Raw genomic sequence first — 27,969 nt, 5'->3', positions numbered from 1 at the left:
TACAAGATAATGAGGAGATTAAAACCAAAACAAGGATTTTATGTCACATCATAATACAGCTGTAAAGTTTCCGGTCTCAATCAGCTTATGTCTGAGACTATAGTGATGTTATGAAACTAAAAGTAAAGATAGAGCTGTTACATTATGGGGTTAAAGTTGAGATAAAGCTGTAATGTTTCATGATAAGAAACTGAAACAAAGTTGTAATGTTACCAAAACAAAATCTAAATAAAGTCGTCATGTAATGAAATTAGTTCCAATGAAATCCATGTTGCAAGACTTAAGTAGGAATGATGCAGGAATACGTTTATTGTGCTAAGAGGTTTAAGTTCGGATCAAGTCATGTTGTTAAGTCACACGGAGACTCCTGCAAAGATTTGTTTCCATACGTTTCCAAAAGCCACCCACGTTTACATGAGGACGGCGTGAAAACGATCTGTGTTCATACAACTCCAAGAGGACAAGTCACAAGGATGTAGTGGCCAGGCCAGGCCAGTAGTTGGCGATGTGGATATATATGTGTATATATGCTACTCAGAAATCAGCCGTCATTGTTGTGGTTGTTCTTTCTTTTTCTGACGTTTTATTGTGTGAGACAGTTGGCAATCCAACCTTGAGGCTCATTACCGCCACCAACTGGACCAGAATGGCTTAACAGGAAGTTATGGCTGCGCGCGCGACCTTCACCTGAAACTGCGAGTATGCATGTGGTGACATCAGCGTTTCACCCTGAAACGCTCTGCTCTGTGTTTATACCAGTCTGGATGGAGGAGCGGATTGAAAACTCTCCACTCTCAGATTTGACCGTTTTTGGCGTCGTGTAAACGCGGCCTTGAGGTTGAAACATTTTGAGCTTTACGTCATAGTATCGTTATTTCTGAGACCTAAGCGGAGTTGAAAACATTTGTAGTATTTTGAGATTCAAGTTGAAATGAAGTCATAATAAGGAGATTACAGTCAAAACAGTCAGTAATTTTTCATTTTATGTGCGTCTGCTTTGAAAAAACAGAACCTGAAATCGACTGTTAAGTCACGTATCGAGGACAGAATGAGAAAAACAGCGAAACAACCAGTGAAGGATGTTGAGACGTGGAGCTGAGATAAAGAGGCATTAAGTCCAACAAACTACCAAATAGAAACTTCTTCTTCGTGGATTAAGCTGTTGCTGCTGCCTTCATTAGCGCCACCATGTGAAATGGTTACGTAGTGGCGTGGTGAGTTAAATACGAGGCAGAAGCTGATCCCAGTGTCTCTGTTTCCTCATTAACATCCATCAACGTTCAGCCCAGGCCGTTTGTTAGTTTCTCTGTTTCATCAGACAAACGTTAAACTCTGGGAGTCCTGGATGTGAACTTTAATGAAGCGCTGATGCTGATTGGTCAGTCAGTTCTGGCGCCCGGACACACTCCTCTGTCAGACATCAGCCATGCTGGCTTCCTGTGCGGCCCTGCGGAGCTCCATGTGAGGCTCCATCAGTCCCGCTTGTATGAAAAGGCGACTGTTACCATAGAAACTTGGCTGGAAACCTACATCCGCGGTTTCCATCACTCCATCCAGGCTTCGCTGTCAGACTGAAAGTCTTTTTCCTTTCAGGAGGAAAAAATCTTTATGCAGCACGGTCGCAGAATCAGGCCCTGTCCGTGTCAGTGAACCCGTTTCTCTGCACGCCAAACGCATCATCAGCGAGAGATCTGAATCCACATACATCATGTCTGCTTTCCTTTTTGTTTGAAACAGCTGACATAAACTATTCATCATCCTTTCTAATGCTCCAACTCCTCAGATTTCAAACACACTCTCCTGTCTGGTCAGGAGGCTGAACAGGTCGTTTTTACTGAGAAATATTTCAAAATGTCTCAACAAAATGAAGAGCCGGGGAGGAGACGCTGGCGAGCCGATCAAAGCGCCTCTGACTGATGTTGCATGAGCCGCTCTTTAATTATGGAGCGTTCAGCATCAGACGTTTCTGCAGCACGTTAATATCTTCATGATGACTTTCTGCACACGCTGCGCAGCCTTTTCATCTCTTTCTGAGCACAGGCACAGCTGCAGCGGAGGTACATGTGAGTGAGATTAGACGAGTGAATCAGAAATGCCAAAATGTACTTTGAAGCCTTCTGGGGGTGTCCTGAGTGTAATTCAAACAAACATTCATGATGGAGTTTGCCCACATGATTACTTCAGTGATATTCATGCTCCCACCAGATGCCCTTTCCCTCGATCCTCAGCTTTCTTTAAAGGCTCCCTGTTCGAGCTAAACCCACAAAGGCCATGAGTGTTGGAGGGAGTGTTTTCATAAAATGAGCCAGTTCAGAGCAGCAGTTTTCAGCTGGTCCTCGTGTCCACATCGTAAAGTCCAGAGGTTTGTCTCTCTACCATCAGAGCTGAGGGTTAGGGTTACCCACCAAGTCTGACCTTAACCAGGCACCAAGACTGACCAAAGGTGCTTTTCAACCACAGGAATATGGGTCTGATGTTAATACTGGGGTGACTATTGTACCCTGTACAATGATTCAGGAAATTTGGGGGCGGGGCCTGCTAGCTTAATGTTTCTGATTCGTGGGGTGCCCCAGTGTTTTTATATCCCCCACTCTCTGTTGAATTTTTATTATTATTATTATTATTTACATTTTATTTGGTCAAATTTGTGCCTTTTTTATTTTTGTTCAAGTTCTTGAAATTCCATTTTGTCAAATTTTTGCAAAATTTCTTTACAACTTCTTGAAATTTCATTTTGTAAAAAATGTGCAAATTTTTGCAAATTTTTTTGCAACTTCTTAAAATTCCATTTTGTGAATTTTTGCAATTTTTTTTGCGAATTCTTGAGATTTCATTATGTAAAAATTTTGCTTATTTTTTGAATTATTATTTTTTTAGCTAGCAAATATTTTCAAGTTAAAAAAAGAAACATAACTTCAATTAATTCAATGTTTTCCATTTTTATATTTCAAAAAATCGTTTTTTTTCAATAAAAATTTGAAATTTAAAAAAATCAGAATTTTTGCGCACTTGAATTTTTTTAAACTTTCCTTACTTTTTAAAATTTATTTATTTATTTATTTATTTATTTATTTGACTTTGGAAAATTTACTAATAATAGAAAACTAAGACATCACATGTATAATTTGATAAATTCAAAAAACTATTATATATAGTTATAAAATTCACTAGCTTTTAACTATGTATAGGATTTTATCTACTTTATTGTCTTTATTGTGAGGATAAAGTCAACTTTGTGGCTCCTGAATGACTTTAATCCAGCTGAGCTGAGGAAAAATGGCTCCTATGAAGGTAAAGGTTACAGACCCCGTCACAGACTGTATAAAATATGGACGTAGTCTCGGCATCGGTGGGGGCCATATTGGATATGACACAGACTCTGAGCTTCCTTTATAAGAGTGATTGGTCCCCTGTCAGTCACATGAGCTGAGCTGTGCCTCTGATTGGACAAACTTGTGATCTAAATACTTTGTAAACCTCTGACTTGGAAAGAGAGTTGGATGGGAACAGATTCACAAAGAGAAAATGATGAACTGCTTTGTCCACAGGAGGCGCCAAATTCACACAATTCTAAAGTTCCTCAGAGGAGCTTTGACTCATTGGTTGCCAGCTGTTAGTATAGACTCTTTCTTCATCAGTAAAATTTGTTTTTACGTTTTATTTTTTCCATTCTATACACTACACTAGTTGTGAAGCCTGATATTGATGTTCAGAAGACTTTTGTTGGCGTTAAACTCTCTCTGTTTTAATCAACCCCCCCCCCCCCCCCCCCCCCCCAGGCTTTTCATGGCAGAAACAAACACACATTAAACAATCAAAGCAACAACGAGCTGGATCTGAGTCCTCGTCTCCCACTCTGCCTCTCTCATACATATTCTGCTGTGATCCACAGAGCCCTCCAGGTTCCACTTCAACAAGCCCGAGAACTACATCAGCATGTACCACCAGGAGGGGACGGACACACTGTACGTGGGCGGCCAGGCCATGGTGTACGTGTTGACGTTCACCAACAGAGGGGTCCGCAACCTGCAGGTACGCTTCACTCCACAGGATACGCTGACTCGTATACAGACGCTGTTAAAGGCTGTTTGGGGAGGGGGTCTAATCTCTGGGCTCCAGACCGTCTGTTTTCATCAGGAAACCACTCTGCTGCATCGGAGAGTCGATTTAAAGAGTGTTTGACAACAAGCAGAGGAAGCTCTTAATGCAGCCCACTTAGTAACACTTAACGTAGGAGAATCTGCAGCGACCTTCGGCTCACGTCTGTTTCGTCTTCCTCTCCTTAATGTCGCTGTCTTTCCTGTGACATACCTCCAGGAATAGCTCAGCCCACCTCCAGCCTGAGCTCAGGTCTGATCTGACTGAAATAACCTGTCTGGGTGTTCAGGGCTTTCACGTCAAGTCAATTATATTCTCTTAATAAAGGCCAAACTGGTCTCAGGAGATTACGCTTTGATTGTCAGAGTGGCGACCTGAAGCTCGTCAGCCCTTTTCCAAGGACGGTCTGAGTGTTGGCACCAAAACTTAAAGAGGGGGTATTCTGCTTTCATGTATTTGACATGTTTAAAAACTGACAACGCTGGATGTTTAAACTAGAGGTGTGTAGATTTAAAACCCTCTACACCCTGAATCTGTCCCTGAATGAATGAATCATTTTATTGGTGAGATGGTCCCAGAGCAAAGAGCAGCATTGGTCCGGACAAAAATAAAAACCTCCTTTTTTTTTTTAACCATTTTTACCAAGGGTGTGTCTGTTAATTTGGAGCTACATGATTTACACTGAATCATTCAGAACATTTGACAACCTTTGTTTTCTTAGTTTTTACAAATAAGCTAATAAAGCTAAGCTCCATAAGCTAACGTTAGCTTAACTAGAGCCCTTTGGACAACAGCGAACAATGATGTGCAATCACCAAAGAACAAAAACTACAACACAAAAGGCCAATGAACTCCAAACAAACAAAGAGACACGATGAACAACACAGCTAGAAGCCAACGCTAGGCTAACTTTAGCTAACTTTAAGGGTTCTTGACAGACCCAGAAGCAGTTGCCGCCCACGTGAACGCGCACAGAGTCCGGCGTGTTGAACTTTCTGGAGGCAGCCGCCTGGGTACAGCCAATCACATCGAAGGAAGAAGAAAACCTGGAACTAGCAGGCTTCGCGGGGCAAAACGAGCAATGGAGGAGCTGATACTGCTGGTATCTGAATATTCAGAGCTCTATAATACTGCTCTACCGTTGTTCTACGTTTACTGTTTGCCGTTTACCGTTTACCATTTACTATTTACCGTCTACATTCATTTTAATTAGATTTATTCACAGTAAAGGGATTCGAACCGTATTGTCCCCTCCGTATTTTAGTCTGTGGTAATGTTAAATTCTACAATCAGCCATTAAAATGTATTCCTAGGTGAGATTCTCTTGATGACAGAATCGTGTCTGTGATGTGAAGGACTTTTGGGCGGGCCCTGCTGTGATGTTCGCCAAATCACCTCTATGTCACTGCCGCCTGTTACCCCATGCTCGTGCCGCGGCAGCAGGAGCCGCTTTGAAAAACGCTCTGCATTCCAGCAGAGAAGTGGTTTAAGGGGCGGTTACCGCGCGGTGGTGTGAAGGGTGCTTTAGAAAAGATCCCAAAGAGTCCATCAGACTGCAGTGGTGGTTCTAGTGATACCTTTATATTTCATTGTGTTTGGCTCAAATACTCTGTCAGCTTACCTCAGCACAGATGAAGACTTCCTTCTTTCATTCACGTTGAGTTGATGTTGTGCTCTACCACACAACTTTATCCAAAGAAGACACTTTTCAAATTGTGCTCTGTGATTGGCTCATTGTGTTTCTGGGCAGAACTTAGCACTAGGTCAATCAGGATTGGCCTCCTCAGAATCTCCTCAGATGACCTCACAGAGAGGATTCCGGAACCCCTTCTGAAGTCATGATTGAGTTCTAAAGTCTTTCAGTGTTCCTTGAAGAGACTAACTAAAATATTCCAGGTGAATGTGGCTCATATTAGCTGTAATAAGATGATTTTACTACAATAAGACACAAACACTGGCTCAGATTTCAGTCCTGCAGTGTGAGGATGTTTGAAGTCGTGATACCACGATGTGTCGAGTTATCTGACATAATTCTTGAAGTCAGACTCAGCTCATCACCGTTCCTCTCAGCAGTTTGTCAGGTTCAGCTGGATGAAAACAAATACAGCTGCCCCCCCGCTGTGAGGGCCACACAGCGAGCCAGCGAGGTCAGGACCAGAGCGCGGGGAGAGATGAGCCGGCCGGCCTGCAGCTGACCCAGTTCAGCAGCCCGGGCTGAAAGAAGCGGGGCCGTGCATACATTACACATTCTTCTTCCTGCGAGGAGCCGGGACATATTTCACTGAGCTAATCATGTCAGCAGAGGCCTGAGATTACACACCGGGTGGGAAATGGCGTCAGCAATGGCTGCTCTGACAAATGGAGGAGAGTGCTCGCCCTCAGTTTCTTCCAAATGTGACTGCGACTTGTTTCTCAGAATAATTGAAGGCTCTGAGTTGTTTTTCCCTCAGCGAGCAGCAGAGACCTGAAGAAAACAGCAGTGACGGACCGTTTGGGTGTTTAATGGTGTGTTTATCTGGTTTACATATTTAAGAGACGTCCTGTCAGACGGTTTAGTGAAGCAGACGCTGCAGCAAACATCTCCTCCCTGTCAATCAGGCAGGAGGAGAAGGAGTAAGACTCAAACTGTGGGAGTGATTCATTATTAAAGGGTCAGTTATCTACTTTACAAAGAGAAAGAGTGTTTGTCTGACTGAAGGGAGAAACGGCCGGCGCCGCTCTCTGAGGATGAATCAGAGCAGGTTTCCTCTCCGCTCCTGGATGAAGACAGCAGATGGTTTAGGGACGAGACGGACTGATGTGTCACTCTGTGCCTCATAACCTCCAATCAGCTCAACAAATGATGAATCTCTAATCACTCTGAGCCTAAAGGACCCGTTAATCTGAGCCGGGGGTGTCCCAACAGGACATCACAGCTCACCTGTCCCTCAGGTGTCTCAGATGATCAGTGTCAGTTTCCTGCAGTGTTACATGCAAACTCTGCTGTAGACCAAGAAACGTGTTTTACCATCAGGGGGCGCTGTGGAGGAAACATGTCAGGATGGTTTATGTCAGGATCAGGATCTGGATTTGATCAGGTCAGGATCAGACTGTTTTGACCCTCCTTTTCCCTCCCTTTCTTTCCTTTCCTTCCTTTCTTTCCTCAATTTTCTTCAATACTTTCCTACCTTCCTTCCTTCCTGTCCTATCCTGTCCTTCCTTTCTCTTTCCATCTTTCCTCCCCTCGTTTTTCTTTCCCGTCCTCCTGTTCAATAATTTATTTCTTTCTTCAGTTCTGTTTTCTTAACTTCCTTTTTTCCCTTCCCTTTCCTTCTCATTGTCCTTCCTTCCTTGCCTTTCCTCCTTCCTTCCTTCCTTTGTTTTGTTGTTTCTTTCCCCCTGGCTCCTTCCTTCCTCGTTTATTCCTTCCCTTTCCTTTCTTCCCCTCTTCTCTGCCTTGCCACCTTCCTTCTTTTCTTTCTTTTCCCTGCCTTTCTTCTATTCTTCATTCATTCCTCCCTTTCTTACTTCCCTACCTTCCTTTGTTCTTATCTTGACTTTCTTCCTTCTTTCCTTGTCTTTCTTCTTTCCTTCTGTCCTTTCTTCCGCCGTTATTTCCTTGCCTCCCTTTTCTTCCTACCTTCCTTTCTTCCAGTTGTCTTTTCCTCCTCCCTTCCTTCCTTCCTGTCTATCCTGCTTTCTTTCCTTCTCGTGCTCTGCCTCCGGGTGAAAACAGTCTGAATCTGAAAACCAGATCGTGATCAAATCCAGATCCTGATCCTGCCATAAACCATCCTGACATATTTCCCCCACAGCGCCCCCTGATGGAGAACATGTTCCTTGGTCAGAAGCAGAGTTTGCTGATGTTGACACAGCAGGTAACACTGCAGAAAACTGACCACTGATCATCTGGATCAGAGACACCTGAGGGACAGGTGAGCTGTGATGTCATCAGTCTGTGATGTCATCAGAGGATGTCTGATCTCTCTGAGGGGCTGAAAAACCTCTCCCCTGGTGTGAAGCTTTGAAAACAGCTCCTGTAGTCTTGGCGGACGGTCTTGTTTGCTTTCGTGGTTCATTAAAACGAGATCACAGTTAATTTCAGTCTGTTTCATATCCGGCCAAAATCTCCTCCAGGAGCTTTTTTCAGGGATTCTGGGAGATGTGATCCTCTCTGAGGAGGCAGAGGTAAGAAAATAAAGGGTAGATGAGGACAGATGAAGGTGGTGTTTGCTGACAGAGTGGATGTTGGCTGTGAGGACTGTGCTCCTGCAGCTGCAGCGGGTCACGGCTTCCTGCTGAAAACAAAACCTGGAAGAACTTGGCTCAAACTGATCCTTCCTTCCTCCCACAGATCCCGGCGGCCTCTGACCAGACTGCCATCGATACCTGCAAGGCCAAGGCTGCACCGCTGGAGGTAGAAGCTCGTCTCCACCATCAGCACCTCCATCACTGCTCTGCACAGCTCTGCTCCATCAGGGGATCATCATCAGCTTCGCCCTGTCTGCTCACCATCATCACCATCATCATCATCATCATCATTCGCTCTCAAACCGCAGCAAGGTTCACTTTTCATTTATGATTCATCTGTTTTAATGTCGGGCTGAATAAATGTAACAAATTCATGTGATTAGGATGAGTACACATGAGAAACACTGACGGAGGAGAGGAGACAGCTTCATGTGAAAAAACAGGAGCCAGGTGTGAATTACCACAGAGAACAGCTCCTCCAGGTTTCACAGAGAAACTTATCCCATATTTATCTTTGAACACGTAGGAAAGAGTCAAAAAGCTTCATTTGAGTGTGAAACACGTCAAGGTTAATGAACCGTAGGAACAAGCTGAAGAGACCAAGCTCCTGAGGTAGAAAACACAAAAAAACTGCCTCCAAATTCTCAGGTTTCTTCTTAAATCCAGAAACCCTCCTTCACATCATTTAGTGACTCCGACATTCATCAGACATATTTCTGTAATTACAGGAAATTAACGAGATCCTCAAACCATATTTTATCCGCACTCAGGGTTGGTTTTATGCGTGAGATGAGCTGAAAATGAAGAGATCATATTTTCACACTAATTAGACAAATTTGCTCTGTCATTTTTTAAAACTGCACTTCAACCATCAGAACTAGAGTCTGAATTTGGTTCTTTGGTTCCTGGACGCTCTGCTCCAAACGCTGCTTAAGAAAGGCAACGTTTATACTCTAAAGGAACTGTGTTTAGGTAGTATTATATTTAGGATTATTACGTTAAGAAATAATGTTTAGAAAAAACGTGTGATTTCAAGATATTAAAGACAAAAATTAACCCTGAATTTATATTTAAGCATATTTTATGTTGAAATGCTGACTCAGCATGTCAACATATTGTTCTCCCATGACTTTATTTAGGGTCCCCTGGCCTCAAAACAAGCCCCTAATGCTCTTCTGTTTGCTTCTCATCCTAGGACTTTGAGAAAAAACCCCAAAATTATACATCAAAACGTGCGGTTTGGCCGGGAATGGTGTGCTATGACTTTTTTCGCTATTATGCCAATCTTTGGCTGAGTTATTTGCCAAAAACTGTGAAAAATTGTCTCATTAGGAATGAATGGGAATCTAGGACTCTCTCCCCTAAATTTCCACTAATTTTGAGATGCTAAAACTCCAGCATACTTCCACTTAAAGGCACCATTTTTGCTTTAAAATGTTCACTGATCTTTCGGCAGTTCGGGTATGGCTTTATTTTTGGATATCTTTTATAATTTTTGAGATTTCACTGTTTAAGCAACATAAACATTTCAGGTTTGCCCTGACACTTCAGCTCCTAGAGTGAGAGAGGCTGCTGATGAAACATTTCAACTTTCTTAAAGAAATTGTCCTAACTTCCAAAATTTTCACTGCAGAAAAACAAATAATACATTAAAATGTTCTCTGGCTTCTCCTGATTCTTACAAAGGGAGTATTTCACCAAAAGAATCACTGTTTTGCCAAAAAAAATGGCCCAATGTGAGAGAAAACCTTGTGTGCCTGTAATCTGGGTATAAAGTAGATCTCTGACCTTTTATCTTCTCAGCTCCATTCAGAACTACATTTGTAGATTGCCGTCCTGCCCTCATTTTTTTACTCTACGGACTTGGGAAACACATCATCGTGTACGTCAAAGTCTCCAGTTTAATTCTGAATTCAGATTCGTACTTCAACAGAACAGATTCAGTGTAAGTGGACAGATTGATTTGAATGAAACCTGTTTGATCCGTTTTCTGTGACGGAACAGAGGCGCACGGCAGACGCATCCAGTGTATTTTAGCTGTTTGATGATGGTGTGTCTAAATTATGGATTTTTACAGTCTACGGAGCTTTGAAGCCTCATCCCATCAAAACCAAAAGATTTATCAATTATTTTCGATGTGAGTAAATTATGTGCCAACAAAAAATATGGCTTTTGCCGATTTGACGGATTTTAGGCAGAAATAGCCTGCCTGCTCCTATTTGTGGACTGTACATCCAACAGAGTGTCCGCTGTCATGTCAGCAGGATTTTCTGCTGATGGGAAAGGGGAAACAGGTTTTGTGTGTTTTGTGTTTTGTCTATTAGTTTGTTTTCACTTTTTTTGTCCAATAAACATGTAGCTGAGTTCAAACTCTTGCCCTGCGTTCTAAGGTCAAAATCACTGCCGCCGATCTGTCAGTTATTTTCAATTTACTGCATGTTATGAGACTAAAACAGTTTAAAATAAAGAAAACAATTTGAGTTCAGAGGTTAAGGGGAAAAGACACAACGTAAATAACAAACTTTGCAGGATAAACTCAAAATTTGTACAATGTAGAACCAGGGCTGGACGATATGGAAAAAAAAATCCTACCAGGATATTTTTCTTTTTTCATATCAGTCAATATCTATATTTATCACAATATGAATCAAATATCTGTTTCGTCAGGCCTAAATGCTCCGTTACTCCTTAGTGAATTGTGAAGACATCAGAAGGTTATTTTTGGCTGGCTTCATTTTTTATTCAGAGTTAAATGTGACACATGGAATGAAGAACATAATACAACAACTTCAGAGAAATAAAAGAGGGACATCTTCCATAGCTTGTTATCAGTGGGCTTTTTTTTTTTTTCAAAGTTGTGTTTTATTGGTTACACTCCATTAAAACAACAACTGATGGGAAAAACCGTAGCACCCGGAGAAAACCCAACATACTTAAAATATATATATCTAACGCTTATATTCTTTGGGAACACAAGGTTCGCCTGGTTCCTCTAGCCTCGCCCCCATAGCCTCTGGCGTCGCTGCCATAGCCTCTGAAGCTGTCGCCTGAACCTCTGGAAGTACTGCCTGAGCCGCTTGAACGGTCCCCGACTCTCTGGGTCTGCTGCCTGCGGCTCTGGGTCTGCTGCCTGCGGCTCTGGAGCTGCTGCCTGCGGCTCTGGAGCTGCTGCCTGCGGCTCTGGGTCTGCTGCCTGCGGCTCTGGGTCTGCTGCCTGCGGCTCTGGGTCTGCTGCCTGCAGCTCTGGAGCTGCTGCCTGCGGCTCTGGAGCTGCTGCCTGCAGCTCTGGAGCTGCTACTTGCATCACTGGAGCTGCTGCTTGAGCCTCTGGGTTACGATCAGATCTTGGTATCAATGGTATCCTTATATAAGTCCAATCCCCCTGGGCATTCCTACTGGGATAACTGGCTTCCAGCTCATCAAACATTGGCCACGTTCTTGCTGCATCTGCTTCGTTGATATCCTCCAAAGGACCTCGACAATCTCCTCGGTTGTTTGACATTTCTGCTTTTTCTTAACGTCGCAAGCTGTACTCACTGTATGTGTTATATGCTTCCTGCTTAGACTCTAGTTTTTTGTCTAGACAGCCCTTCATCTTTAAAGAGCTGCCTCTCTATGACATCACAGACAGCCCTTTGACGTTCCCTTCATGTTGAAAGTAAACAGAATTCTGTGGTTACTGTGGTGTGTTGTTTACCTGTGTTTCCACCACGGACCAAAGACCCAAGTAGATCACATGAAAGAACTTCCAACACACCACCAGACCAGTAGGGGGCAGTAAGTAATCTATCTCTTTAAAACTTATCAAACCTTTAAACGGCGAGGTTAGGACAGTGGAGAGAAGGGGAAACAGAGTGAAAGTGGGGAATGCAGTGTGGGAAACAGGCCATAGGTTGGATTTGAACCCCAGCCACCCACTCAAGGGCAAACCTCAAGGGGCATGATCTGGACCATTTGGCCCATCTGCGCCCCAGATGGATTTGTTGACACTTGAAAGGAGAGAAGCTCCAGAAACAGTTGTCTAAAGGAGGGTCCAAGCTGTTTCTGTAAACCCCCAAAATCTCTGACTGGTAACCGGACTGCTCCACCGCCTGAAGCACGAAGACAAGAGATCATCCCAAGCTCTTAGTCTACACCAGGAGTCTGCAACCTTTACTTTCATAGGAGCCATTTTTCCTCAGCTCACCTGGATTAAAGTCATTCAGGAGCCACAAAATCTACTTTATCTTCAGAATAAAAACAAAAAAAGTGTTGAAAAAATTCTATACATAGTTAAAATCTAGTGAATCATTATCCAAAAAAGATTTTTGTGTTTATAAACTTGTACATGTGATGTCTTAGTTTTTTTTTTTTTTTTTAATGAATTAGCAGAAAATTAAAAAAAAAATGAAATAATCGTAATTTCATACAAAAAATAAATTTGCAAAATTTATTGAATTCCATTAAATTGGAACTTTTTCAAAAATATTGAACTAAAAAAATGTTCCATATTTTTCAAAATAAAAATAAAAAAAATGTGGGAAAATCCCCTAACTTTTGGAATTAAAAAAAAAGCCAAAATAAAATAAAGTTTGTAAAATTTCCAAAAAAGTGTAAAAGTGTGCAAAATTTAGATTTTAAATAATTAACATTTTTAGAAATTTCAAAAAAAAAAAATGAAATTTGCTACAAAATCTTTTAAAAAAATGATATTTTTTTCTAAATTTGAAAAATGTCAAAAAACTTGCAAAAAATCTCAACAAACTTAAAGCTCCATTGCAAGATGTGATGCATATTTTGTTTAACAAAATGTTAACACATGATTTTATTTAGTGTCAGTGTCTTCAATCACCAATTAAGTCTGTGAGAAAAATACTTTCTTTTAAATTTCAAAAATATTTTTTAAAGCTACAAGGAGCCACTGGAAAGGAGTCAAAGAGCCGCAGGTTGAAGACCCCTGGCATAGACCCTAGTTACTCCAGAAAAGCCCCTCTACTTCACAGACCCAATAATTATCTTGAACACAACTTCACAATCAAAGCATTCGGTGGAAACAAGAACAGACTTCCTGCAGCCAAAACAGATTGGGCTCTTATTTCTTATATTTCTGACTCAGTCGTGAGCTCTTACTTCCTGTTTGACGTGAACCAAACCGGACCGCTTGGTGGAATCGCAGCATTCGAGGAAAGCCCAAAGTAATCTCTGAGTAGAGACGTCTGCAGGCGTAGCTCGCAGGAAGGCAGCTCGTTTAGAGAGCAGAGGAGGCAGAAGGCAAAGTGTACGTTGGCGTAATGCTCTCCCAGAATAAATAATCCATCATCTGACGACTGTTTAACTTTAATTAATCTCTGTAAACAGATCTCTGGAAGAAGAGCTAACAGTCTGCTCTGTCACTTCAGCTCTCTGCTAATGAACGTAAAACTACCTGGGTCCAAAAACCTGCTCTGAAACATTTATGACTTAACTTTAGGAAGAGAATCAGGCTTTGACAGACTCAGAAACCATCACTGTGATTTGTTAGCTACGACAGGAAAGACTCTGATTATCTCATCACCAGGGTAAGAGCTCATATCTAACAGTCATGTGTATTAAGTTTTAAAAAAAAAGTGTTATTGGAGCTGTAACGGTGAACAAGCAGGGCCCTGTCTCTCTGCAGAAACCGAGCTGAAGCTTCCAGGGAGTCTGGCAGCGGCAGATGGTGGAGAATAAGAACGCTCTGACTGACGCAGTAAATCTCCTCCAATAAAACCCACGGTGCTGGGAAGGAGACTGAAGGACAGAGGCAACATCCTTCAGTGACAGACAGGCTCCAGGTTTATAGAAAACAGCACCCCGAGCAGGAACAGAGATGCAGCTCACAGGAAATGATGGACACAGCGTTATTGGAGCGCCAGTGTCGGTTTGAGCCGAGCGCCCAGAGTCTGAGGGCTGAAAATACATCATTCAAAAGAAAATCACCTGCAAAGATTGATAGTTTAGACCAGAGGAAGGAAAATCTGACTTCCTGTACACCAACCCAGCCTCTTCACATGTAATCGCGAGGCTGAAACGCAACAAAACTTTTGTGTTTCTCCCTAAAAGCGTTGTCCCCTAAGACACAGCTCTGGAAAAAACAGGAAACACTGATTCAGGGTCGTTGAACGTCTCCCAAAATCAGATAAGAATATCTGTATAAACTGAAGAAAATAAGGGAAATAAGGGAATAAATGAGGGAAGCCAAGCGCCACACTGCCCCCTGCTGATGACACTGAAATGTCCAATTATTCGGCTATTACATCCAAATTAAAACATAAACACATTACGTAAAATGTGACCACACATTTTGTGGACGTAACACTATAAGAAAACACAGGAGTTAAAGTTGATATAAAATGATGTAAACAGAAAATGTTTGATCTGTTTTCCACTTTTCTTTGTTGAAGACTAAATCAGTAAATGCAGCAATCTGCACAAACGTAGTCTAAATTTTCCTGGATTAGCTAAACCAGGTGTGTTCGGGGTCTTTTTGGTTGTCTGTTTTTGGTTTACTATTATTGTGGTCTCACAGCAGGGGGTCGTCAGTCTCCAACACAACTATTTTGGGGTCACAGGCTGAAAAGTTTGGTAACCTCTGATCTATACAACCAAAATCACCTTCTGCAATAATGAAAAGTTTATCATTAAAGCTCTGGTCTTCCTTGCTTCAGCCTTGTCCTTGAAACTTTTTGGTTTCCTTCCCTTCCCTGTGGAGGGTAACAGTAACAGCTTCCTGGTTTCTTTCTTCTCTGGCTCCATGACGCTTCGGTAGCTGAGCAGCTAGCTGACGTGAGAGGGGTAGTGGGGAAGGACGAGGTGGGACCATGCACGTTTTGGATTGGTCAACTAGTCTGCAGCTTTTCAGTGGATATACTGAATGGATTTTTTTTCGTTCTTTTCTGTCTTTATATTGTGTAGATTGGACCATAGGACCATTACAGCCCTATAAACGGTGTTATTAAGATGTACAAAGCTTCCAAATCGTACACCATAGCTTTAAGCTCTATGCAGTTTGACTCACTTTCAATCCAGCCCCTAGAGGCTTTTTGAGGAACTGCAGCTTCTGATCTCTGACAGTTTTGATGGCCAGTATAAACAGACTCAGCTCAGCTCAAACTGAAAGTCTCTCAGAACATATAAACTTTCTTACACGCACCAAAAATCACCCAGCCCTCCATCCCGCCCACCATCCACCTACACATCCTCCTCCTCCGTCACTTACACAATCTCTGGCCCTGATTTCTGGACTTCCTGGTCTCTTTCCTCCATCTCCACTCTGGACTAACTTTTGTTTCCTCAGACTTCATGATTTGTTTTTCTAAAGACCGTTTCCCTGGCTGCGACGCTCAAACGCTGCAGCGGCGGCTTCAGCCCAGAAATGTGACCCTGGAGGATGTTCTGTGAATTCATTTTCATCCTCCATCTGCTGATGTCTTGGAGGTAGAAGTCCATTTTCTGCACTCCGTGAATAAGTGATGCATATGGAGTGATGCAGTGCTGTACTGCAGGGCCAGGCCTCCTGTGTAGCGTCTGCCAAAAATGTTTATACCATGGACCACCGCCAGCTTCTCCTCCATCGCTCCGTCTCTCCTGTAATCCTTTCGTCTTGTACCATCACTTTGTTTCCCAATCCCTCTGCTTTTTGTCTCTCCTCAATCCCATGCTTCCTCTCCTGTCTCCTCTCCTCTGTGTCTCCTAATCTCCTTTTTCATCCTGTGCCTCTCTGCATCTTTAATCCTGTCTCTGATTCTGTGTTTTCCTCTCGTCTCACTCGTTTTCTGCTTTTTGTACCTCTGCCTCTTCCTCTCCCCCTGTTTCGCAGCTGGAGTGCGATAATTTCATCACCGTCATTCAGAAAGTGAACGACACAATCATCGTATGTGGGACAAACGCCGGGAGCCCCAGGTGCTGGATGCTGGTGAGACGACTTCTCATTTTCTTGAAATGTTTTCAGATATTGGTGCAAATGTCCCACTTTTTAGAGTTTGCAGCTGCGGCTGAAGCTCCTCGAGCTGAAACAGTCTGTGGTCATGCATAGCTCTTATTTATTTGCTCACTTGTTTCTTCTGGAGGCCTGGAGTTATTTATTTCCATAGAGGATGTTTAATGAATGGGTAATAAAATCAAGCACCAAGAATTAGATGAAATTTTCCAAACCCAATTTGCGGGCTGAATGAGAGAGTGGGCTCTTTGGGTGGAGGGTGGAGGGTGGAGGTTTCCTAATGCACGGTGCCAGAGAGATGTTTGCAAAGCAGGACTCCCCCAGGCTCAGTCTTCTCCTTCCTCTCCTGTCAGGTGAACGACACGGTGCTGACTGACGTCCAAGGCAACGGGCAGATAGCATCGGCCTCCGACATCTCTCCGCCCTACCCTTCCCAGAAGTCCATCAACCTGCCTGCAGGTGAGGAAAGCAGAGAGGAAATCAAAGGTCTGCCTGCAGAGCTCACGATCCACCAGAGGAGAATAAAAACCTCACAAAAAGCTTTCCAAACAAAGAGGCTCCGTGTGCTGCAGCGAGCCTCCTCCTGAAAGCCTCCATCAGCAGATTGCAGCTGCGCTTCGTTCGGTTAATGAGCTCCTGTGTGACTGCAGAGCGAGCACCGAGCGAGCACCGAGCGCTCACCTGGTTGGAGGACTCGCAGCAGACGGTGTTCTCCCTCAGAGTTTGGTCACATCAGCAAGTTAATGCACAATCAGCCAACGAGACAAGATAAGATAATCCTTTATTCATCCCTCAGCGGGGGAGTTTACAGAATGACAGCAGAGTTTAGCGTGTCACAGGAATATACCAAACAGAATGATACAGTGAGGGCAACCGTACGGGACGATTCACCGCCAAGAAATCTGTGAAGAAGCAGTCTACAAATAGGAAAGATTTGTAGCAGGTGAAATCCTTCCAATGTGCCGTTTGTGTCTAATGTTAGCTCTGTTAGCCATGTCCGTACATAGCATGATGTTACTCTGCCCTCTGGTATTTCCTCTGATGCTGGGTTAGCACAGCTAGCTCATCCATCTTACTAGAGATAGATTTTTCATTTACCATAAGGATGCATGGAAAGACAGGTCGATAACATCTTTGGTTAGCTTACTCTGCAGTTCCAGCACATTGTCAGGGAACATTGGGCATAGCACCAGTTAGCACCAACATACTACAGGCTTGCTAGCAGTAAGCTTGTGCTTACACCTACGCGCAAACACCCCAAACAAGCAAACACCCCAAACGAGCAAACACCCCAAACGAGCAAACACCCCAAACGAGCAAACACTCCAAACGCGCTGACACTCCAAATGCACCGATGCTCTTAACGCACCAACACTCCAAACGCGCCGACACTCCAAAAGCGCCGACGCTCCAAATGCACCGATGCTCTTAACGCGCCAACACCCCAAACGCGCCAACACCCCAAACGCGCCAACACCCTAAACGCGCCAACACCCCAAACGCGCCAACACTCCAAACACGCCGACGCTCTTAACGCGCCGACGCTCCAAATGCACCGATGCTCTTAACGCACCAACACTCCAAACGCTCCAACACTCCAAATGCACTGACGCTCCAAATGCGCCACGCAAACATGTCTAAGGCGAATCAGTGTCTTTACACGTCTTTGCATTGACTTCAGGGGCAGGCTGGCCATTTGGGACTTTTCCCGAACAGCCAGGAGCGCAACTACCTACTTTCTGGGGGGTATGCAGACACATGACAGGCGCCCCCCTCCCAATGTGTGTATATGGATTTTGGAATAGGTGAGGTCCATGAGGTCCATTTCGATGGGTTTTTTTTAATTCTTATACACATATATACATATATACTCTTTTATAGGCTTGAAGTCACACAAGATTTTTATTTTTTAATTATTATTTATGATGTGAAAGCAGCATTTTCCAAACAAAAATGTATATTAAAAAAAAAAAATCAACTTTTTACACCAAAGGCTATAGCTGGATTCCTGTGTATTCTGTTTTTATCTCTTGGGCATGTTTGTCCTGCTCTCTGTAACTTATTTTCTGTGGAATGGGTATATTAACATTAGTATGAGCTGAAAACAAAGCACGCGTCCCGTAACTTGAGGTCCTTGAGTAGAAGCATCATCGTGACGCGTGCCTGGCCAGCTGATGAGCCGCTTAAATAAACTGGCGTTGTTCAGATGATTTGACAGGCCGAAATAGTGCTGAATTATCTAAAAAATATATATTGTGGTCACCTCGGTGTAAACGGACGGGGATGTGGTCCACAAAGCGTTAATAATAAAAACACACTAGTTTTTGAATGGGGTTTGGCCCGCTGCCGAACGTCACAGGGCGCATTTGCGGGTACGTGCATCAGCTGATCAAACAGCTGTTCACAGTAACACACACATTTCTCTGTCTGTCCATCTTTGACTGCCTACAAAAGGAAAACGCTTACGCCTGTCCTGTACCCCCACACACGCGCGCGTACGAACGGGGCGGATAGGAGGGGTTGAAGGAGCGGAGGGGCACTAATCTGTGATGTGCTGACGTGCCTCTGCAGAGCTATAGAGATCTCTTTACTTCTTATCTCTCTTATTCTTACTATCTCTATAGCTCTGCGCCTCTGTTTTAGATTGTATCTTTTACAACAGCTGTCAAATACAGAAGATGCAGACTCAAAATAATTTCTCCCCTATCGCTTTGGCGCCCCCTCTAGCTCGGCGCCCCTATGCATCGCATATAGTGCATACCCCCTTTTTGCGCCACTGCGAACAGCCAGTCTTTTCCAGACCCCAACAGGCCAGTGGTTGGAGCGTTTTTTTTTTTTTTTCAAATTGATCGGCAGACTGGTCACCTTGACGTTCTGGAGAATACCAGAACGGCCGGAGCTGCCGGTCTGCCGACGTGTATGTGTTGTGGACCAGGCCAAGTCAAAGTCCTGGGCTGTTTTTCAGTCCCAGTTCGCCACTGATTGACTTTGTATGTTATCACGGCGTAAATTTGCGTCGGGTGTGGCTGTACCATTAGACATCATTAGCAGTCAATGGTTGTAATCCAGCTGACGTCTGTAGTTGTCAACGGCAACCAATGAGTAAAGATCTTAAAGTCTCACAGCGAGTGTCCAGTTCACTCTGTCCAGGTGATACAACAGGAGCTATGACTCAAGCAATAGAGCCGTATTTGGGTTATTCTGGGCGATTAACTGACCACTATCACCAAATCTACGGTTTGACCTCAGGTAGGAGCTCAGTACTTGAGGAGTCGTTTAACGAGGCTCATTCTTTGGATGGGGTCAGAAAAAGAAGCATCACCTGCTGACGTAGCAACTTATTCTCCAACGTCTTCAGCTCTTTGTGAAAGTTTGGAGCAGCGAGGAGCACTTGTAAGTGTTCAGCTCTCAGCAGAGATCGCTCTTATCATGACTTTATTCATAACATGCAAATGAGAAGATGCTTTTATCTTAAACACCTCAGTTCTCCAAAGAGCCACTTCAACACCAGGCGGCTGAGCTTCATTTGGAGACATCAGGCAGCGCTCGGCTGACGTAGGTGGTTTTTCTGAACAGGATGGAGTATGTTCCTTAATGACAGGGCGGTTTGCTGGACACTAATTGGACTAATACTTGGAAGACCAACACCACCTATTGTGGCGTAATACTGCCTCGTTTACGGCCTCAGAGGATCCATTAAAGGCACAAACGCTGATGATGAAACCCAGAGTTGGAGAGAAATCATGAAAGCTGGTCTGTTACCAAGCGTGGAGGCACGAGCAGATCTTCTTTGACATTTGGCGAGTGTAAGATCACCAGGGGATCACACCACCCTGAATGTCAAACACATTAGAGTCATCCATCTGTCGCGCTGCCTTCTGATTGGACTACAGCATGGAGGGGGCGCTGGTCCTGCTCAGTCAGTCGAGCAGATGTCTCGCGTGCAGAAGCTGTAGTCGTCATCGGACTCATCATCAGATCCATTCCCAGTCAGATATCATTTATCTCTTTACACATTTCCTGTCCTGTCCAGTCAGGTGAAGGAAAAAGCCCCAAAATAAATCGTAAAAGTTAGAAACCATGAAGATTATGGAGTAAGTGTGAGTAATTCTTTAAATCCAAATCAAACGTATGTATGTCATCGCTCCACAGCTTCTCTAACTCCCCTCGTGTCGAGGTTCCTGCATAGATTTTTCAGGAAACTCAATATCTGGCCTCATTTCAACATCCACAGACCGCTGACTGCCTGCTGCATTGTTCCAATCATTGTTTTTGCCGATGGCAAGTCTTTTTCCACGAGTTTCATTGTTTTCTCCGCAGCATCACAGCTCTCCTTTCTCAAAGCGGCCAATCTAGTGTCGTGTTACTTCTCGGTGAGAGAGACGAAGTGTGACGCATGACAGAGCGATGGCACGAAGCTTTTCGCTGCACAGAAAGAGGCAGAGTACGCTTCAGTCCACTGGAAGTCCTTGTTTTGACTCTGAACAAGTTCAGATTCTTGTCAAAAAAGTCTGACGCTATTACAGAAAATCTCCCTGGAGGATTCATTCTTTTGAAAACAGTGAGACACTACTTTAAGATTCAGAAACAGCAGGTGTGTCACTGTTTGCAGAGAGGCAGGCTGCACAAAAACAAGCTTTTCCACCTGCAGGATGAGGGTGTTGTTTGTCTTCCACCGTCTCTGTCAGTGAGTTCTTCCTGCTCAGTGTGCGGCATATCAACATGGATGGTTTTAATGCACAAAATTCACTCAAACACTTCTTTAGTGACTTTTTCTACTATTCCAAAGCCAGAGGCAGGGAGAGCACACCTCTCTCTCATGTATTTTTCTGAAAAAATGAGAAGGGAAAGGAGCAGCATAGAGCCCAGGGTTGTTTGATTGGAGTGCTGAAACTTGAGAAAGCAAACTCTCCTCTGTCTTTAATTTGCACACAAAAGTGGACCAAGGCAGGGAGGGCAGCAGCAAAGACCTGTTTATGGGGATTGCGAAAGCATGAGGTTGGGCGCACACTCCTCCCTTCTCTTTATTTTGCAGACATTAAAAGTAAAGTAGGTTAAAAAAAGAAAAAAGCAAACACCAATGGATTGTTAAAAAGAATGCCAAAATCCGGGGAAGGGAGAGCACACCTCTACTCTTTTCAATGTGAAAACATGGACTGCCAAAGCCTGAGAAAGAGAGAGCACACCTTTCCCTCTCTTTTATGTGCATTCACAAAAAAAGGAAGGGAGAGAAGCAGCAAAGACCCCAGGTTTGTCTGGGAGGAATGCCAAAGCCTGATGTTGGCAGAGCACACCACCCGTTATATGCATGTGCATACATCAAAAGCTAAGGTATGCAAAGCAAAAATCCCATGGTTGTATACAAGGGATGCCAAAGTCTAAGGTAGGGAGAGCACACCTTACCTCTGTTTTTTTTTTCTTTTTATGTTCAAACATGGTAAAGCAAGGTGAGCGGACCAGCAGCAAAGATCCCAGGGTTGTCTGTGAGAAAAGATAAAGCCTGAGGAGGGTAGAGCACACTTGTCTTTAATGTGAAAATACAACAGCTAAGTAGAAAGAGCAGCAGCAAAGACCCAAGGATTGTCAAAGCTTGAGGCAGGGGTAGCTCACATCTTTTCTGACTTGTACGTGCATTCATGAAAAGCCAAAGCAGGGAGAGCAGCAGTAAACCCCCTTAATTCCCCGTGAGGATTTCAAAAGCCTGAAGGTGAAAAAAAAAAACACTTCCCCTCTTCTTAGTAAGCAATACAATGCCAAGGTGGGGAGACCAACAGCAAAGAAAACTCTGTTTTTTTAGGAAGAATGCCAAAGCCCGAGGCAGGGGGAGCACACTTCTCCTCCATCTTCTTCTACAAAAGAAGTCTAGTGATTTAAATGAGGAGCTGGGCTGGGGTTGGGTTGTGAAGACGTTAACTTTTAACGTCCATTTTGCCGTTAATGTAAAGATGCTGTCAGCTGAAAGGGGCGGGGCTTCACGTTGTGCCCTGCTTTAACTAACGCTTTGCTCACTCTGTGTCTTTGTGAATCCTCTGAAATGAAATAAATAACAGAAAGAAGCACTTTGACTGAACTCGCTGTGATGGAGTGGATTTGTCCCAATGAACCTCGCCGCCGCCATCGAGCTGTCACAGCCTCCAATTAGAGACATTTCCTGCAGCGGTTACAAACTGTTTGAACTTAACTTCATTTTCACATCAAAACATGTCAGACTCCAACACGCCACGTCTCCATTAATGCTCTGCTAGACGAGCTGAGTAAAAGCCGCTGTTGGGGTTGTCATTTGTTGACTTCACACAGTCGCCGTGCGTCTGAAGTACGACTCCACGGGGACGTGAACCCTCCATGTTTGATCATTTAGCAGAGCAGGGTGCCGCTGACTTAAAAGAGATGTTTCAAATTAAAGCGACCTTTCTGCAGACACCCGGCATTAACGAGGGAAGGACAAATCTGTTTGCTGCGCCGCCTAACGCAGATGGATTGTTAGAGGAGACAATCAGAAAATTAGTGCGAGGTTAGTTTGCTCTGCAGGAGGCTTTCCCAGATGATCATCGATTGTTGGAGCAACCGAGCGAGCCTTTGCTGGAGTTTAGCAGCGTTGTATTAACGATCAGAGCTAATTAAGATGTTTGTGCCATCACTGCGCGCTGTGGAGGCGGACACACAGCTCTAAGTGGGTTTACGAACGCAGGGATTGGTGGATGCTCGTCAGTGCAGGCAGCTCGACTCTTCCTTGATGTCTTCTTTGCTCCAGCTCTTTCTTTTCTCTTTATTCTGTCTGCGGCCTCCTGGGTCCCCCTTCTCTCCATCTTTCTCCCCCTCTCAGTGTTTAATGTTCTCTGTGTGTATCTTCCTCCCTCCCAGCTCCACTCAATCCCCCTCTGTTCCTTCAATCCATCTTCCTCCCCCTGTGAATACACTACCTTGTGCCTTTTCCTTTTTTACCCACACTTTACCTCTTCTCCTCTTTCTTCCTCCTCAGATGGGAATCTGTATTCTGCGATGTCGTCAGTGGCAGGTCACGCCGGCTCGATCCGGCGTACGTTTGGCTCCCAGAAGCTCCTGAAGACGGAGAACATTTGGCTGCTGAGTGAGTAGGAGGAGCAGGGATGCACGAAAAATGATATTTTGTTGGTAAATCACCTGTGAAAGTTCACACAGGAAAAACACCCTGTAAGGGATTTTACTGTCATTGTTTTTAGGCTGTGAAAATGCAAAATGTATTTTTTTTCTTCTGGTGCAACATACTTTTAGCATCCTTTAAAGATAACCTGCAGTGTTTACATTACTCACAGCATAACATATATGACCTGCCGTGCACTGCACATTATTTACTCTGCAGAAAGTTTGTGACTGAGACTGTTACATAATGTATACACAAATAAATCCAAACCCCAGATCAACTGATCAGCCTGCTTCAGGGGGGGCTGGGATGGTCTCGCTGTAAGATCATATACCCCCTGAGGTTGGGCTCCAAAGTCTAGATCATCTGTTCAAATATTTACTTACAATCAGTTTATAGTTCAAAACAACTTCAAAACTGTCAAAAGAAATCAGCAAAAACTACCTCAAGAGACATTAAAGAAATCAAAATGAGTAAAGTCAAAAAGTCCGATCCAGTCTGCCAAAAAATCCAGTCCTGGTTTTGGATGCTGGTTTGTGGAAATGTGACCAGCTCCATGAACAGACTGATGAAACTGAGCATTGGATAAACTGGAAAAATATTTGGAGCTGATCTTGAAGTTGTTGCTGTCTGGAGAGTGACGTCACCTACACCAGGGGTCTGCAGCCTTTACTGTCATAGGAGCCATTTTTCCTCAGCTCACCTGGATTAAAGTCATTCAGGAGCCACAAAATCTGCTTTGTCTTCACAATCAAGACAAAAAAGTGTTCAAAATTCTATACAAAGTTAAAATCTAGTGAATCTGTATCTAAAGAAGAAGATTTTTGTGTTTGTAAACTTGTGCATATGATGTCATATGATGTTTTATTTTTAATGAACTAGCAAATTAAAATGATAAAATAAAATAATGAAAAAATTGTACTTTCATACACAAAATTTTTTGCAAAATTTATGAAAAAAATATTAAACTTAAAAAAATGTTCCCAATTTTTCAAAATAAAAAGAAAAATCATTTTTGAAAATCCCCCAACTTTTGGAATTAAATTCCAAATTAAAATTTTAATTAAAAAAAATAAGGCAAAATAACATTTTTTTGCAAATAAAAATTAATTTCCAAAATTTGGTAAATTTTAACAAAATTTGCTACAAAATCTTAAAAAAAAAAACATTTTCTTAATTTTAAAAATGTCGAAAATCTTGCAAAAATCTCATCAATTAAAAAAGCTTCATTGCAAGAGGTGATGCATATTTAGCTCAACAAAATGTTAACACATGATTTTATTTAGTGTCAATGTTTTTAATCACCAATACTCTCTGTAAGAAAAATACTTTTTTTTATTTTAAAAATATTTTTTTAAAGCTACAAGGAGCCACTGCAAAGGAGTCAAAGAGCTGCATGAGGCTTCACAGCCACAGGTTGAAGACCCCTGATCTACACCTAGCTAGTCATAGAAACCAGTTATCTCCCTACAAAACCCACAAAAACCTGGTCAGGACTTCTTGGTGGAATGGACTGGACTTTCTACTACTTTTGAAGTAATATTAGTTTGATAATTTATTTATTTTAGAAAAATAAACCAGACTCAGTGTCATGGGACAGCTTTTTTAGGGGAATGGGAGCAAATCTATGAGTTTCTTAAGAAATACGACAGAGGTAAACAGTGGTGAGAATCTAGGAAGGAATTTAAAAACAGTTTCCTCCTCCTTTCACTCTCCCTCTCTATAACAGACATTAGTAGCCCCAAAAATCCTTTTTAAAGCATTTTGCCTCATCACTGTGAAAACCTGTCCACTCCAGTTGAAGCATTTCTTAATTTCACTGTATGCCTCGCAGTGATATTAGAGGCCCCCCCCCATCTCACATCCAGCCACACTAGAAAGCCATAATGCTACATCCACTTGAAGTCTTGAGCGTAAATTGGGAACAAAGTGACTCTCTCTGAAGGGACGCGTTTTCTTCATCTCCAGATCCACAGTTTGCCGGCGCAGCAATAATCCCATCTTCACTAAAGTACAAAGAGGAGATTTACTTCTTCTTCAGCGAGCTCAACAAGACGGCCAGGGTGGACGAGGAGCCTTACCGGGCGCGCATCGGACGGATCTGCACGGTGAGAATCAGACTGCTCTGCTTGTTTCTTAAAACCTACTGACAGGGATGAAACAAAATCCAGGGCGATGGAGTCCCATGTCTGTTTCTAGATTTATAATCTGGACACAGAGACTACAACCCCAGGATCTGTAAGATAAAGCTTTGCTTCACCTTGAACAAACTTGTACGGACATTTCTTAACATTTTCCAATTAAGGATATTAAAAGCAGGACACCTGCTGCCCTGTGTCTGAATCGTGACTGATCTCCAGTATTAATCTGAGAAAAGACGTCCAAATTAAAAGATGAATCATCCAGGATGAAAGGCGAGGTTTGGTGTGAAGATTATCTATCTTTGGTACAGAGGGTTTAAGACATTTTTCATTTTTATCAAGAGAAGACGACTCTTCTGTTCACTTTCACCAAAACCTGTGACGACAGCACTTTTGGTTGGTTTCTTTAATGATAAGTTCATACAGGAAGTGACTTTTTAACAGTCCGTCAGACCCTGTCATGGTCACAGGAAATAAAACGTTTGAATTCATTGTATTTTTAAGGTTTCCTTTTCGTGACGCCAATTTGTGGAACAGTTCATCCCTGACTCAGGAGACGCTGATGGCTTTGGTTGAAAAGATTTACATAAACTCGATCAAAGAGCACAGAGTAACGATGAGTCAGAGATCAGTTTTATCCCCAGATGACGCCAAAGCTGGTTCACCTGCTCCGTACACACAGAGTGTGGAGGAAACCGTGTCCCGTGGAGGAGACTCAAAGCCTGAGGGAAAATGTAAATACGGACAGTATGAGGAGAGGGACCTTGATCCGCACAGAAACCCTGTTCGTCCTCTCACCCAGGGAGGTCACCCTGCTCTTAAAGGGGCCTACCCAGCTGTAGCAGGCAGTAAATCCTTCAACCTAAGATCCGTTTAAAGAGAAGAAAGCATGTTTTTTATTAAAATAACTGTACAAAGGGGAATTTTTTCATTCATTCATTTTCTAAATGGCTTATCCTGTTCAGGGTCAGGGGTGGGTGGAGCCCATCCCAGCTGACTCAGGGCAAGGGTGGGGTAGACCGTGGTCCCTGGTCATCGGCCAGTCACAGGGCAAACACATAGTGACGGACAACAAACAATTAAAACACCCACAGACAATCAACCTGGTGTTTTTGGGCTTTGGGAAGACGCCAGAGTACCCGGGATAATCTTCAGCCCGTAACCCCTCGTTAGCAGTTCTGACGAGCAACCCCTTGTTGTGGAAATACAATAATGAGCCAATCAAAAACAGATAAAAACAACATCAACAACAATAAAAAAAAAAAATTGCAAATAAGCTGTAATTTCCAAAATTTTGTAAATTTTAAGAAAATTTAAAAAGTTTCAAAATTTTGGAACAAATTTAAAAGTGTGCAAAATTTAGAATTTAAATAATTTACAAAAAAAAATAGAAATTCAAAAAAAATTGAAATTTCCAACAAAATCTTCAAAAAATTTATATTTTTTTCTTAATTTGAAAAATGTCGTAAATCTTGCAAAAATCTCAACAAATTTAAAGCTACATTGCAAGAGATGATGCATATGTAGTTCTGTATGGAACCCCTAATTAGCGGTTCTGATGAGCAACCTCCTGTTGTGAAAAAAAACACTAATCAGCCAATCAAAAACAGATAAAAGCAGAGAAAAGGCCTCTTCCCTAAACAAATCTGTCGCCACTGAAATCGTCGTGATCCCGACTCTTTGGTCGTCTTAAACGAAAAAATGCAACAAACAGATTAAACATTTTCAGCTTTAAATAAAATTCCCCCTCTATTCTTGTTTCTATTTTTACAATAAGTGGTTAGTTCCTGATTTAGGAAGGTGTTTGGTGGTCTAAATGATTTAGACTCTGCCTCTTTGGCTGAATTGGACCCTGAGACTTCCCTGAACACAGCTGCTCTTTAAACTGATAAAACCAGAGATGTAAACCAGTTAATCTGTGATGTATAATTTAATTTCTCTCTCACATTAACTCCTACAGTAACTTCAGGGAGCGTTTAAACGCATCGTGGACCGTCCTCTCTGGGCTCGGCAGTTGTTGCTCATTAAATAGCTTGATTTATGCGCTCGCTAACTTCTTGTTGAACCACTGTGGCTTATTTCCTGTTTCACTGAGCACACCATGTGTAAATGAGAGGGCTGTGGGTATCTGAGGAGCTCCTTTAGGAAGCGTCTCTCTCTGTCCTGTGATGAGACCGAGGTCTGGGTCTGACCACGGGGGACTGAGTTTGTTTTGTGGTGTTGTTTCCAGGTGGACGAAGGCGGCATCAAAGCCCTGCTGGAGAACTCGTGGACCACCTTCATGAAGGCTCGCGTGATGTGCGGCGCCGGGAACACCCAGCAGCAGTACAACAACATGAAGCAGGCGGTGGTGCTGACGGCTCAGGACAAGAGGGCGGGGGTCATGTACGGCCTGTTTTCCAACGCATGGTGAGCCTGAACACGAGACTTCACTGCTCTTATTA

The 27,969-nt window shown here is 43.1% G+C and overlaps 1 protein-coding gene across 2 annotated transcripts in view; it reads left to right on the top strand.

The window, feature by feature from the left end:
- LOC141800714 (semaphorin-7A) overlaps positions 1-27,969 on the top strand; it is a 73,616-nt gene that overhangs the window by 9,587 nt on the left and 36,060 nt on the right. For both annotated transcript variants that reach the window (XM_074683453.1, XM_074683454.1), the window contains 7 exons: positions 3,893-4,032; positions 8,432-8,494; positions 16,145-16,240; positions 16,618-16,723; positions 23,244-23,351; positions 25,353-25,492; positions 27,756-27,934. In XM_074683453.1, the coding sequence (XP_074539554.1) occupies positions 3,893-4,032; positions 8,432-8,494; positions 16,145-16,240; positions 16,618-16,723; positions 23,244-23,351; positions 25,353-25,492; positions 27,756-27,934 (832 nt within the window). The remainder of the gene's footprint in view (positions 1-3,892; positions 4,033-8,431; positions 8,495-16,144; positions 16,241-16,617; positions 16,724-23,243; positions 23,352-25,352; positions 25,493-27,755; positions 27,935-27,969) is intronic.

Source organism: Halichoeres trimaculatus, unplaced genomic scaffold (genome assembly GCF_033239565.1).
Source record: "Halichoeres trimaculatus isolate MK-OKI-2021-1 unplaced genomic scaffold, fHalTri1.1 fHalTri1_scaffold_12, whole genome shotgun sequence".
Lineage (NCBI taxonomy): Eukaryota > Metazoa > Chordata > Actinopteri > Labriformes > Labridae > Halichoeres > Halichoeres trimaculatus.
The sequence above is the reverse complement of the archived record's forward strand: the minus strand, read 5'-3'. Positions and strand labels throughout refer to the sequence as shown.